At 40.1% G+C, this 13285-nt stretch overlaps 1 protein-coding gene across 1 annotated transcript in view; it reads left to right on the top strand.

Moving 5' to 3' along the window:
* Positions 1–12460: 12460 nt before the first annotated feature.
* PIWIL4 (piwi like RNA-mediated gene silencing 4) overlaps positions 12461–13285 on the top strand; it is a 55774-nt gene continuing 54949 nt past the window's right edge. The window contains exon 1 of the mRNA XM_025266963.3: positions 12461–12592. Coding sequence (XP_025122748.2) covers positions 12476–12592 — 117 coding nt within the window. The 5' untranslated portion in view covers positions 12461–12475. The remainder of the gene's footprint in view (positions 12593–13285) is intronic.

Raw genomic sequence — 13285 nt, forward strand, 5'->3', positions numbered from 1 at the left:
TCTTTTCCAATGAGTCAACTCTTCACATGAGGTGGCCAAAGTACTGGAGTTTCAGCTTTAGCATCAGTCCTTCCAAAGAACACCCAGGACTGATCTCCTGTAGAATAGACTGATTGGATCTCCTTGCAGTCCAAGGAATTCTCAAGAGTCTTCTGCAACACCACAATTCAAAAGCATCAATTCTTTGGTGCTCAGCTTTCTTCACAGTCCAACTTTCACATCCATACATGACCACTGGAAAAACCATAGCCTTGACTAGACAGACCTTTATTGAGAAAGTAATGTCTCTACTTTTGAATATGCTATCTAGGTTGGTCATAACTTTCCTTCCAAGGAGTAAGCGTCTTTGAATTTCATGGCTGCAATCACCATCTGCAGTGATGTTGGAGCCCAAAACAATAAAGTCTGACTGTTTCCACTGTTTCCCCATCTATTTCCCATGAAGTGATGGGATCAGATGCCATGATCTTCATTTTCTGAATGTTGAGCTTTAAGCCAGCTTTTTCACTCTCCTCTTTCACTTTCATCAAGAGGCTGTTTAGTTCCTCTTCACTTTCTGCCATAAGGGTTGTGTCAAAGGAGCACATTACATAATGATAAAAGGGTCAATTCTAGAAGAAGACACAACAATCCTTAACGTGTGTGCACCTAACAACAGACCATTAAATTACATGAGGCAAAAACTGACAGAACTGCAAAGAGAAATAAATGAATCCATTTTCATGGTGGGAGATTTCAACATCCATCTCTCAGAAATGGCAGACTGTAGGGAGAAAATTATAAGGCTATAGCTGAACTTAATAGCATTATCAATCAACTGGACATAATTGACATCTATAGGCTACTTCATCCAATAATAGAAAAATACACATTCTTCTCAAGCTCACATGGAACATTTGCCAAGATGGACCACATTCTTGGCCATGAAACACACTTAACACATTAAAAACAATAGAAGTCATACCATGTCTGCTCTCCCACCACAATGAGAATAAAGAAGAAATCAGTAGCAGAAAGATAACTGGAAAACCTTCAAATACATGTAGATTAAACAACACACTTCTAAATAATACATGGGTAAAGGAACAAATCTCAAGAGAAATTGAAAAATGTTTTGAACTAAATAAAAATGAAAATATAACTCATCAAAATTTGTAGGATGCAGCGAAAACAGTGCTGGAGAGAAATTTATGGCATTAAACACATATATTAGAGAGGAAAAAAGATCTTAAATCAATCACTTAAATTTTCCCCTTAGGAAACTAGAAAACAAATAGCAAATTATATCCAAAAGAAGCAGAAGAAATTAGAGCAGAAATCAATGAAATCAAAAGCCAGAAATCAACAGAGAAAATCAACAGAACTAAAGAGTTGCCATAATTAGAGAAAATAAGCGGACATACAGCTCACACTGAGGGGACTGCTGTAAAGGAAATCTGACCTGGATGACCCACATCTGCCCTTGACTATTAATCTTTGGCCTGGGATCCACCCTCACCCACCTTCTGTGAACTTCTGGTGGGAGTCAGGGGCCATTCCTAACTCTCCTGATGTAGGACCTAAGTATGCCTCCACATGAAATCACTCAATTTGGCAAATGCATATAGATTTGAGAGTTGGGCTGCCTCATGCATTAGAGGCAGGAAGCATAGTGTCTAAGGCCCACAATGGCTTGGTGGGGGGAGCACTTGAAAATGTTTCATTTCTCTTAAATTGGAAAAGGAAAAATTTGAGTTCCAATAAAATGTTCTAATATATAATGTTGATATATTCATCTTTATATCATCTAAGTTTTAAGATATAATTTTAAATATCTTTTAAGTGAAAAAGGAGCCCACCAAGGTGAAGGTGCTTATAGACAAGGAAAGTCAAAATGGCGCTCTGAAATCACTGGGGTGGAGTTTCTTGTTGGATGGATTCTCAACCAAAGAGTGCTTTAGGTGAAGGGAATGTAAAGCTTATGGCTAGAGAACTAGGGTAGGAACTAGAGAATAGAGACGCTCTCCACTGTAAACATTTTCCTTTTTTTTCTTTTTTTTTTTTTTTTAATCTTGTGCATGTATAGGTAATCTTAAATCCTTCCTGGAGCACAACAGGGCACACAGAGATAAAAAGACCTCTGCAGCATGGAACACTCAGTGCGAGTCGGTTTGTGTCTCCAGAAGGAGTTCATTGGCCTTAGAGCATTCAGCGTGGACCAAGAGGCAGATGCAATGTTTTAGAAAGATGCCCATCACAGTGGCTAAGCAGTTAACATACATAGTGGGAATTTTTCTTTCTCTGGATATTTTAGTAATGAAAATAGTGTATTTTTTACAATTTGCTGAGAGAGGGAGAGAGAGAGATAGGTGGTTCCCATCACAAATAAAAGACTGAGACAGGGACTTCCCTGGTGGTCCAGTGGCTAAGACTCCATGTTTTCAATACAAGAGACAAGGGTAGGTTCAATACCTGGTTGGGGAACTAAGATCCCACACGCCACAAGGGGTAGTTAAAAAATGACAATAAAAGGAAAAGACTGAGGCATAACAACCAAATGCATGGTGTTACCCTGACCTAACTGTACTCTGGAGAAGGAAAAAAAAAAAGTTTTAAAGGAAATTTGGGGAACGTTGTCTAAATTAAGTACTGATGATACTTGGACAACAGTATTTTATCCATGTTACATTTTGGGATTGGATTGGTAGTTATACAAGAAAATTGGAAGATATTGTTATTCTTAACAAATGCACATTAATATTAAGGGGTCAAAGGGTATAATGTCTACAGCTACTTTGTAAATGGGTCAGCAACACACATACACACACACACACACACACTGATAATGAGCACGGCCCTATGGGTCTCCAGGACACAAAGCTTTTCTATATTCCCCCATTTCTTTGATTACAGGAAATAGTCTTCATTCAGCATGAACTTTCCTGAGTTCCAATGGGTAGACAGAAGAAGTTGTAAATTAGGGAAGAAGAGGGGATGTGAGACAAAGGAGAAACAAAGTCAAGAGAAACAATATTGCAGCCTTGGGACAAGGTCCCTTTTCTCCATCAAGGGATTCACACAAGATCTTTTGAGCTGTCTTGCAGATACTGAAACTCCTACTAGGTGGAAAAAATTAATGGCTGAGGACGGTATGCCGTAGACCCCAGACTGGTTGGAATCAGAAGGTTAATGATGCTGATTCCCACTAGCTCACCACCAATCAATCAAAAGAATGTCCACCAACTGATCATGCTGTGAATGATCAGCTCACCAACTGAGCATTTATTGTGAAACTTCTCACTATCCCCTCTAAGTTTGGAGGACTCACAGTTTTGAAGGCATTAGCTCACTGTGACCCCCTTTGCCTGCCCAAGCACTAAAGCTATTCTTTCAGTTTTGAACTTCAACTAAACTGCCTCCAAGATTTAATTTGACCTTGGGACACAGAGGCCAGATTTAGCTTCAACACAAAAAGAAAAGAATAAAACACATATGTCAAAATGTTAACTGGTGAATCTTGGTAAAATGTTCTTTGGGCTAGTCTTGCAACTTTTCTGTAAATGCAATACATTTAAAAATAAAAAGTTAAAAAATGAGACTGTTTGAAATTAGTCCTGTGTTAATTTTAAAGTGTTGAAATAAGGTCCAAAGAAGACAACACCACTAATACACTAATTTCACAGGTATTCAACCACATATCTGCACTAGTAGATTGTCATTGTTTGCAGGGTTTTCCTAATAAAAATCATTTCAAATATTTAAGCTACAACTACTGGAATAAATAACTGAAAAATAACTGAAAATCTTTACAACTGACACGCAGGATAAAATTCAGATACCAGTGCTTGTGTCCAGAGTGCTCATGAAACATGTTTTAAATGAGTAAATACTACATTTGCTTTCTGAACGATGCTAGCCTAGTTTGAATGAAAAATGTTGCCTAAAAAAAGAGAAAGAGAGAAAAATGTTGCCTGATACATCAATAAACAAAGAATGTTACAGCCATGAAGTCAGTATGTGTCCAACTTACTTGTTCAGTCGTGTCCAACTCTTTGCAATCCCATGGAGTCCGCCAAGCTCCTCTGTCCAAGGGATTTTCCAGTCAAGGATACTGGAGTGCAGAGCCATTCCCTTCTCCAGGGGATCTTCTTAACCCAGGGATGGAATCTGGGTCTCCTGCATCCCAAGTAGATTCTGTACTGTCTGAGCCACCAGTGAGGCCCAAAGAACAGGATAGTGGCCCTAAATAGTTAAGGTGCATATCAAAGGAATAGTTTCAGTGAACCCAGACTCTTGAAAAAGCTCATAGATAAACCAAGAGGGTTCCAGAAAAATATCTACTTTTGCTTTATTGACTATGCCAACGCCTTTGTCTATGTGGCTCACAACAAACTGGAAAATTCTTCAAGAGATGAGAATACCAGACCACCTTACCTGCCTCCTGAGAATTCTGTAGGCAGGTCAAGAAGCAGCAGTTAGAACTGGACATAGAACAACAGACTGGTTCCAAATTGGGAAAGGAGTACATCAAGTCTTATATTGTCAACCTGCTTATTTAACTTATATGCAGGGTACATCATGCGAAATGCTGGGCTGGATGAAGCACAAGCTGGAATCAAGATTGCTGGGAGAAATACCATAATCTCAGATATGTAGATGACACGACCCTTATGGCAGAAAGCAAAGTGGAACTGAAGGGACTCTCGATGAAAGTGAAAGAGGGAGAGTGAAAAAGCTGGCTTAAAATTCAACATTCAAAAGACTAAGATCATGGCATCTGGTCCCTTCACTTCATGATAAACGGATGGGGAAATAATGGAAACAGCAAGAGACTTGAGTGTTTTGGGCTCCAAAATCACTGCAGATGGTGACTGCAGCCATGAAATTAAAAGACATTTGCTCACTGGAAGAAAAGCTATGTACATAGACAGCACATTAAAAAGCAGAGACATTACTTTGCTGACAAAGGTCCATATAGTCAAAGCTATGGTTTTTCCAGTAGTCCTATATGGATGTGAGAGTTGGACTATAAAGAAAGCTGAGTGCCAAAGAATTGATGCTTTTGAGCTGCAGTATTGGAGAAGACTCTTGAGAATCCCTTGCTTGCAAAGAGATCAAACCAGTCAATCCTAAAGGAAATGAGTCCTGAATATTCATCGGAAGGACTGATGCTGAAGCTGAAACTCCAATACTTGGGCCACCTGATGCAAAGAACTGACTCATTGGAAAAGACCCTGATGCTGGGAAATATTGAATGAGAAGGAGAAGGTGACGATAGAGGATGAGATGGTTGGATGGCGTCACCGACTCAGACATGAGTTTGAGCAAGCTCTGAGAGTTTGTAATGGACATGGAAGACTGGCTTGCTGCAGTCCATGGGGGGTCACAAAGAGTCAGAGACAACAGAGCGACTGAACGGAACTGAACAGACTGTTGATACCTCTTCTCTTAGGAGCAGTCCCTCAGCTGAGAGACTGCCTCCCAGGCCTGAAGTCCGCAGAAAGACCGCTATATAAAACAAATTCTCAGCTGTTAAATTGTACTTTTTTTGTTTCATTTGACACTAGGTTCCCTCCAAAATAGAACCTGAGATAAGGGTTTGCATGCAAGCAGTCTATTTAGGGAAGTGATTGCAAGACACAGTAGAGAGGGAGAAGGAAGAGTGAAACAAGGGAGGATGGAGTCCACGTAAGAGTGCATTACCAGAAAAATAAACGACCCAATCAAAAAATGGGCCAAAGAACTAAATAGACATTTCTCCGAAGAAGACATACAGATGGCTAACAAACACATGAAAAAATGCTCAACATCACTCATTATCAGAGAAATGTAAATCAAAACCACAATGAGGTATCATTTCACGCCAGTCAGAATGGCTGCAATCCAAAAGTCTACAAGCAATAAATGCTGGAGAGGGTGTGGAGAAAAGGGAACCCTCTTCCACTGTTGGTGGGAATGCAAACTAGTACAGCCACTATGGAGAAGAGTGTGAAGATTCCTTAAAAAACTGGAAATAGAACTGCCATACGACCCAGCAATCCCACTGCTGAGCATACACACCAAGGAAACCAGAATTGAAAGAGACACATGTACCCCAATGTTCATCATAGCACTGTTTATAATAGCCAGGACATGGAAGCAACCTAGATGTCCATCAGCAGATGAATGGATAAGAAAGCTTGGTACATATACACAATGGAGTTTTACTCAGCCATTAAAAATAATACATTTGAATCAGTTCTAATGAGGTGGATGAAACTGGAGCCTATTATACAGAGTGAAGTAGGCCAGAAAGAAAAACACCAATACAATATACTAACACATATATATGCAATTTAGAAAGATGGTAACGATAACCCTGTATGCGAGACAGCAAAAGAGACACTGATGTATAGAACAGTCTTTTGGACTCTATGGGAGAGGGAGAGGGTGGGATGATTGGGAGAATGGCATTGAAACATGTATAATATCATATATGAAATGAATCGCCAGTCCAGGTTCGATGCATGATACTGGATGCTTGGGGCTGGTGCACTGGGATGACCCAGAGGGAGGGTACGGAGAGGGAGGTGGGAGGGAGGTTCAGGATGGGGAACACATGTATACCTGTGGCAGATTCATGTTGATGGATGGCAAAACCAATACAATATTGTAAAATAATTAACCTCCAATTAAAATAAATAAATTTATATTAAAAAAAAAAAAGAGTGCATTTACCAGGTGGCCACCAGTGTGACATTTGATACTTGACCCCACTCGAACCCTCTGTGAAGCCATAGAATGCACCACAAAACAGTCTGCCCAATGGACGGAGAAGGGAGTATTTACCCATCATTTCCCATGACACACCGGCCAAGTATGACATGAGATGTGAACTTCTTCACACTTCCAGGTTTGCTCCTCTGTTGGAATGGCTGAGAGAGTTCCTGTGGGTAACCTGCAGTAGCAGAGAAGCCCCAGGATAGAAGCTGGGGAGAGGGAGAGGTATGGTGCAGCTGAGGTTACACTGTGTGCAGCTGATCACCACAGCAAGGGCTGGAGCTAAAAGGTGGGCAGAAGAGAATGTGAGGAGTGGCACAAGATAAGAGTTGTCCAGCACTAGGAACATTATGAGCCAGTATGTGCACATGAACGGACTTGACACAAATATGAAACATGTCAAAAATTATATTAAGTAAACTTTTGTAAAATGTGTTCATCACATATTCTTATGATAATAATGTCAAAGAAGGCAGTTAGCTAGACATGAGCAGAGAAAGGGGACATGGGCCGAATGGCAAGAACCCACATGCCTTGCAAACAATGGGGGTCAATGGGGATCCTTGGGTGGACAAGGAAGGGCAGGAATCTCTAGACACCATGACAATTCCAATCAAGACTAAATAAGAACAAAAATTCCTGCACCTCTCAGGAAGGTGGAGCTGGGATGAAAATCAGGGAATATGACTCCCAAAACCTTCCTTACCCGGTGAATATTCTACCTCTTCATTTCTACACTCCACATAACCAACCTGCTGAAGAAGCTCTGGACAGCCACTCACCTGAGTCTGCCTGCTTTCCCCTAAGAGCATATCACCTATATAAATCCTCATTTTACTTTCTTGACCTCCTTGTCTTATCTTTGAATTCTTTATGCCATGAGACAAGAACCTACTCTCTGGTATCAATAATAACTAACCCTAATACAATTTGTTATTGTTGTTCAGTTGCTCAGTTGTGTCCGACTCTTTGTGACCCCATGGACTGCAGCACACCAGACTTCCCTGTCCTTTACCATCTCCTGGAGTTTGCTCAAACTCCTGTCCATCGAGTCAGTGATGCCATCCAACCATCTCATCTTCTGTTGTTCCCTTCTCCTCTTGCCTTCAATCTTTCCCAGCATCAGGGTCTTCTCCAATGAGTTGATGCTGCATCTGGTGGCCAAAGTACTGGAACTTCAATTTTTATTACATGCCACACACTACACTGTGTCATTATTATTATTTCATTTAATCCTCAAAACAGTCAAAACAACCTTGAGACGTAGCCATATTTTGGTAGGTCTTCGTTTTTTTGTGTTTTTTAAGATTTTTTTTTATGTGGACCATTTTTAAAGTCTTTACTGAATTTTTTACAGTAATGCTTCTGTTTTAAGTTTTCGTTTTTCAGCTGTGAGGTATGTGAAACCTTAGTTCTCTGACCAGGGATTGAACCCACACCCTGTGCGCTGGAAGGCAAAGTCTTTTTTTTTTTTTTTTTTTTGGTTGCTCTGGGTCTTCATTGCTGTGCGTGGGCTTTTCTCTAGTTGTGATGAGTGGACACTACTCTCTGATTGCAGGGCTCAGAACTCTTACTTCGGTGGCTTCTCTTGTTGCAGAACTTCAGCTCTAGAGAGGCAGCTCAGTAGTTGTGGACATGGGCTAAGTTGCCCCATGGCATATGGGATCTTCCTGGACTAGGAATCAAATCCATGTCCCCTGCATTAGCAAGTTGACTCATAACCACTGGGCCACCAGGGAAGTTCCTCAGTGGTTCTTAATCTAGGGCAATTTACCCTGCAGAAGACATTTGTCAGCGTCTATGGACACTTTTGATTCTCACAATGACAAGAGATACTGGTGTCTAGAGGCCAAGATTACTACTAAACATCCTATAATGTATAGGAGAGGTCCCCCTCCCCCCAGATAATGCGTTATCTGGGCCAAAATGTGAATAGTGCCAGGGTTGAGAAATCCTGGCATACCTTTATCTCCATTTTACAGCTGAAGAAACTGAGGCTAAGTGAGATTAAGTACATGTTCTTGAGACAGAAAGCTAGTGGGTTGATGGAGTTAAGATATAAATCCTAATCTTTAGGACTCTAAAGCTCATGTGTGCTTGTAACCATTCTGTGAATTCTCTGTTAAAGGGAATATGCAAGTGCCTTTAAAAATCATATGTGGAGGTCACAGTGTGAATTTGTATGTCAATTAGACTCTAAAGCTCATGTGTGCTTGTAACCATGCTGTGAATTCTCTATTACAAGGAATACGCAAGTGCCTTTAAAAATCATATGTGGAGGTCACAGTGTGAATTTGTATGTCAGTTATAATAATTATAGTAGAGAGTTGAAAATGCAGATAATTATTGGAAATAATATTTCTGATTTCATAATGAGTTACTATTTGGAAAATTGAAAGGATTTGACTGTTTGAAGTTATCTGTGGTATTTTCAGCATTTCTTGTCACTGTTGGTGTTCTCACATCAGTACAAGTCAGATTTATTTGAGGTGGTCAATTTGGAAAACATTACATAAAGATTATTTTTATATTCACAACAAAGCTCAGATTTTTCAAAAGTAGATTCCTTGTCCAGATTCTGTTCTCCACCTGCCCTATTTTTTAACATGCAGTTCATGAGCACTCACAACTTTCAGACTCATGCATTTTCAAAGAAACATATTTATTACAGTGGCTTCACTGAGCCAAGACCAGACTGGTCATCTCTGTCTAAGGCTACTATACCTCTTGCACTTCCAGCCCTCAGGGCTAATGGTTTCCCAAGACAACTTAATAAAAGAATATTCTGATGTAAAATATATAAATAAATAACTTCAATAAACCATCTATACAATAAGCAGTCTATAACCTCTGCACCAGCTTTCAATATATTCATCAGTTCAGTTCAATTCAATTCAGTCACTCAGTCGTGTCCGACTCTTTGCGACCCCAAGAATCGCAGCACTCCAGGCCTCCCTGTCCATCACCAACTCCTGGAGTTCACTCAGACTCACGTCCATCGAATCAGTAATGCCATCCAGCCATCTCATCCTCTGTCGTCCCCTTCTCCTCCTGCCCCCAATCCCTCCCAGCATTAGAGTCTTTTCCAATGAGTTAACTCTTCGCATGAGGTGGCCCAAGTATTGGAGTTTCAGCTTTAGCATCATTCCTTCCAAAGAACACGCAAGACTGATCTCCTTCAGAATGGACTGGTTGGATCTCCTTGCATAGATTTATTTAATAAAGTTCTACACATATTCATGATTAAAGTAATCTTTGAAAATTAGGATTAGAGAGGAGTTTCCTTAAAATGTGAAAGATTATAAACCTGATATTTATGGCAAACTCAGAATGGAAACATTTCAGAGATAGTCTCTTTAAAGTCAGGAAGAAACAATATCAGCTAGCACAGTCACTTTCAAAACTATACAGGAAAACTTGACCAACATGATAAGACAAGTAAAAGAAATAAGAATAAGAAGGGATGAGATAAAATTACTATTATTTGTAGATGACATGATCATCTAAATGCTAGCTTAATGAAATCAAAGGACAAGCTATATGAACTGAGGAGTTCAGCAAATCTGATAAACAATATCAACTTACAAAAATCAATATCCTGTATCTGTATTAATAATAACCAATTAGAAAATATAATGAAAAAAGATATGCTTCAAACTACTAATAAAACTATGTTTCCATAAATTAAATAATATGCAAGGCTTTTATGAAAAAAATTAAATTCTATTAAAGGATATAAAGAGACACTTGAATAAATGAAGAAATATAACACTATAAGAGTGACTACTGCTAAGTCACTTCAGTCGTGTCCGACTCTGTGTGATCCATAGTCAGCAGCCCACCTGGCTCCGCTGTCCCCGGGACTCTCCAGGCAAGACACTGGAGTGGGTTGCCATTTCTTTCTCCAACGCATGAAAGCGAAAAGTGAAAGTGAGGTCACTCAGTCGTGTCCGACTCTTAGCGACCCCATGGACCGCAGACAGTTCTTCTCAAACTAACTTATATATTCCATACAATGCCCATTGGAAATTAATCAGGAATTTTAAAGAAGCTTGACAAACTTATTTTAAAACTTATATGGAAGAATATAGTTTGCAAAAAATAAATCGGAGAATCAAAAAAATCAAAGAATAAAGACTAGCCCCACCAGATTTTAGGAGTAATGTAAAGAAACAATAATTAAAAGAGGTAAAGTACTGGGACTTCCCTAGTGATCCGGTGGTTAAGATTCTGTGCTTCTACTGCAGGGGCTGCAGGTTGATCCCTCCTTGGGATACTAAGATCCCACATGCCATGCAGTGTGGCCAAAAAATAAAAATAAGTAATGCTAAAGTCATTAAAATTCTTTTAAAGGGGTAAAGTATTGATTCTGAGCAGATATAAATAAGTAGAATAGAAATGGAAGACACAAAATCAGATCCAGATACACATGGAAATTTGCTATTTCTTGACGGTGCCTCCAGAAACCATCACATAAATTTAATACATGATGTTAGGGGTAAACAGCTTGCCATAGTGAGATAAAGTTAAATCCCTACCTCACATCATGCATATCATATAAATATATATTTATATGTATAAATATAAATAAATTCTTAAAGGATACAAGGTAGCTTATGTGACTAGAAAACAAAATTAATAAATGTCATATGAAAGAAGTGAAAGTGTTAGTCCCTCAGTCATGTCCGACTCTTTGCAACCCCATGGACTGTCCATGGAATTTTCCAGGCAAGAATAATGGAGTGGGTTGCCATTCCCTTCTCCAGGGTATATTCCCAACCCAGGGATCAAACCCAGGTCTCTTGCATTGCAGGCAGATCCTGTACCATCTGAGCTACCAGGGAAACACAATGTCCTGTGAAGTCCTTGTAAATTCAGGGCAGGGAAAAGCTTCTTTCAAGAAAACCTGAATGCTTGGGGCTGGTGCACTGGGACCATCCAGAGGGATGGTACGAGAGTAAGGAGGGAGGAGGGTTCAGGATGGGGAACACGTGTATACCTGTGGCGGATTCATGTTGATATATGGCAAAACCAATACAATATTGTAAAGTTAAAAAATAAAATAAATAATAATAAAAAAATAAAACCTGAAAAGCACAAACAATAAAATAAAACATTAGTAGATTTGACTACATCGAAATTAAGACTTGATTAGATAAAGAACTTTATAGTTAAAATTAACAGGTGATAAATCAAGAGTAGATATTTGCTATGTTGTGAAAAAAAGTCTTTCAAATGACAAGAAAAACATGAGAAGTACAATTTAAAACAGCCAAGGATATAAACAGACAATTCACAGAACAATAACAGAAAAACCCTCACATCTCTCACATAGATGAAGAGATGGCTACCTTTTTTTTTTTTTTAAAGCATTCCTTCACATTTTTCTATTAATTTAATTTTAAATGAATTCTCCCAATGCCCCAGTAGTTTCTTCTCAGAAACAACACTGACATGACATATTCAAAGACATCCAGAAGCCAGGAGCAGAAGTGAACAGATAACACAGACAAAAAAGCGTGATAGGTAAAAACTAGAAAGCTGGATAAATTTGAGGCGCGGGGGGCGGGGAGGGGGGGGCAGATGCAAAGAAAAGTCTGGCTGCAGTCTCCCACCCCCTCCGGCCCACGCGCTCCCCCCGCCCCCTCTGGGCGCCCGGCTCCACCCACCCTGGAGCCCCGGCCGCGATTCTGCGTAGATCCACCCGCTCCGCCCCTGTCGGTGCTGTGCCGTCCAGATGCCGGCGAAGAAGCGCCCTCACGGAGACTTGGCTGCCTCTGGGCTCCGCGGGGACATGAGCGGCCGCGCCCGCGTGAGGGCGCGGGGCATGGCCCGCAGCCCCGGCGCCGCGGAGGTGGGGCGTGCCCGGGGGCCTCCAGCTGAGCTGTCTCCCTCCTACCGCTCCTCCGTGGACACTGCCTTTCTCTGCATATCTCTCTCCCTCTCTGCTAGAAAGCAGCGATTTCTCTTCTCTTCTCTTCTCTTTCAACTTTGAGTCTTTCCAGGGTTTCTGTATATATATATGTATATATATATATGTAAAATTTCCTGTTGGGGAGCTTATCTGAGTAAGATATTAATGTAGATGTTTTGGCCGCTGAAAAGGACTGAAAGTGGGAGGCGAGTGAATCACTATTTTCTGTTTTCTGAGTTATAATTACTTCATTCGTTTGCAAGTCCCCTGGTGAAAAAGACTGTACCTTTAAAGGTACTATTATTTGGTATGTAACTTAATATGACCCATCTCCCTAATTTATATAAAAAGAAATAATTTCAAACACGAAATTTAGAATCAACCACTGTGCATAGGGCTCCTTATTAAACTTAGGCAGCTTGGTTGAATTGAGAAGCATATCTGCAATTTCTGAGTGACGTTACACTTAGTATTTGGAGCAATACTTAGCAAAAACTTAGTATTTGGAGTAACATCTTAGACCAGAAGTGTTATGTGAGTAGTGTGTCCTTATTATGCCTTTACTCTCAGAAAGAGGTCTTCTGTTGATTTTTCCCTTTTTTTTTTTTTTAAAGCAGGCTAAGATTTATACCT

Source organism: Bubalus bubalis, chromosome 16 (assembly GCF_019923935.1).
Source record: "Bubalus bubalis isolate 160015118507 breed Murrah chromosome 16, NDDB_SH_1, whole genome shotgun sequence".
Classification (NCBI taxonomy): Eukaryota; Metazoa; Chordata; class Mammalia; order Artiodactyla; family Bovidae; genus Bubalus; species Bubalus bubalis.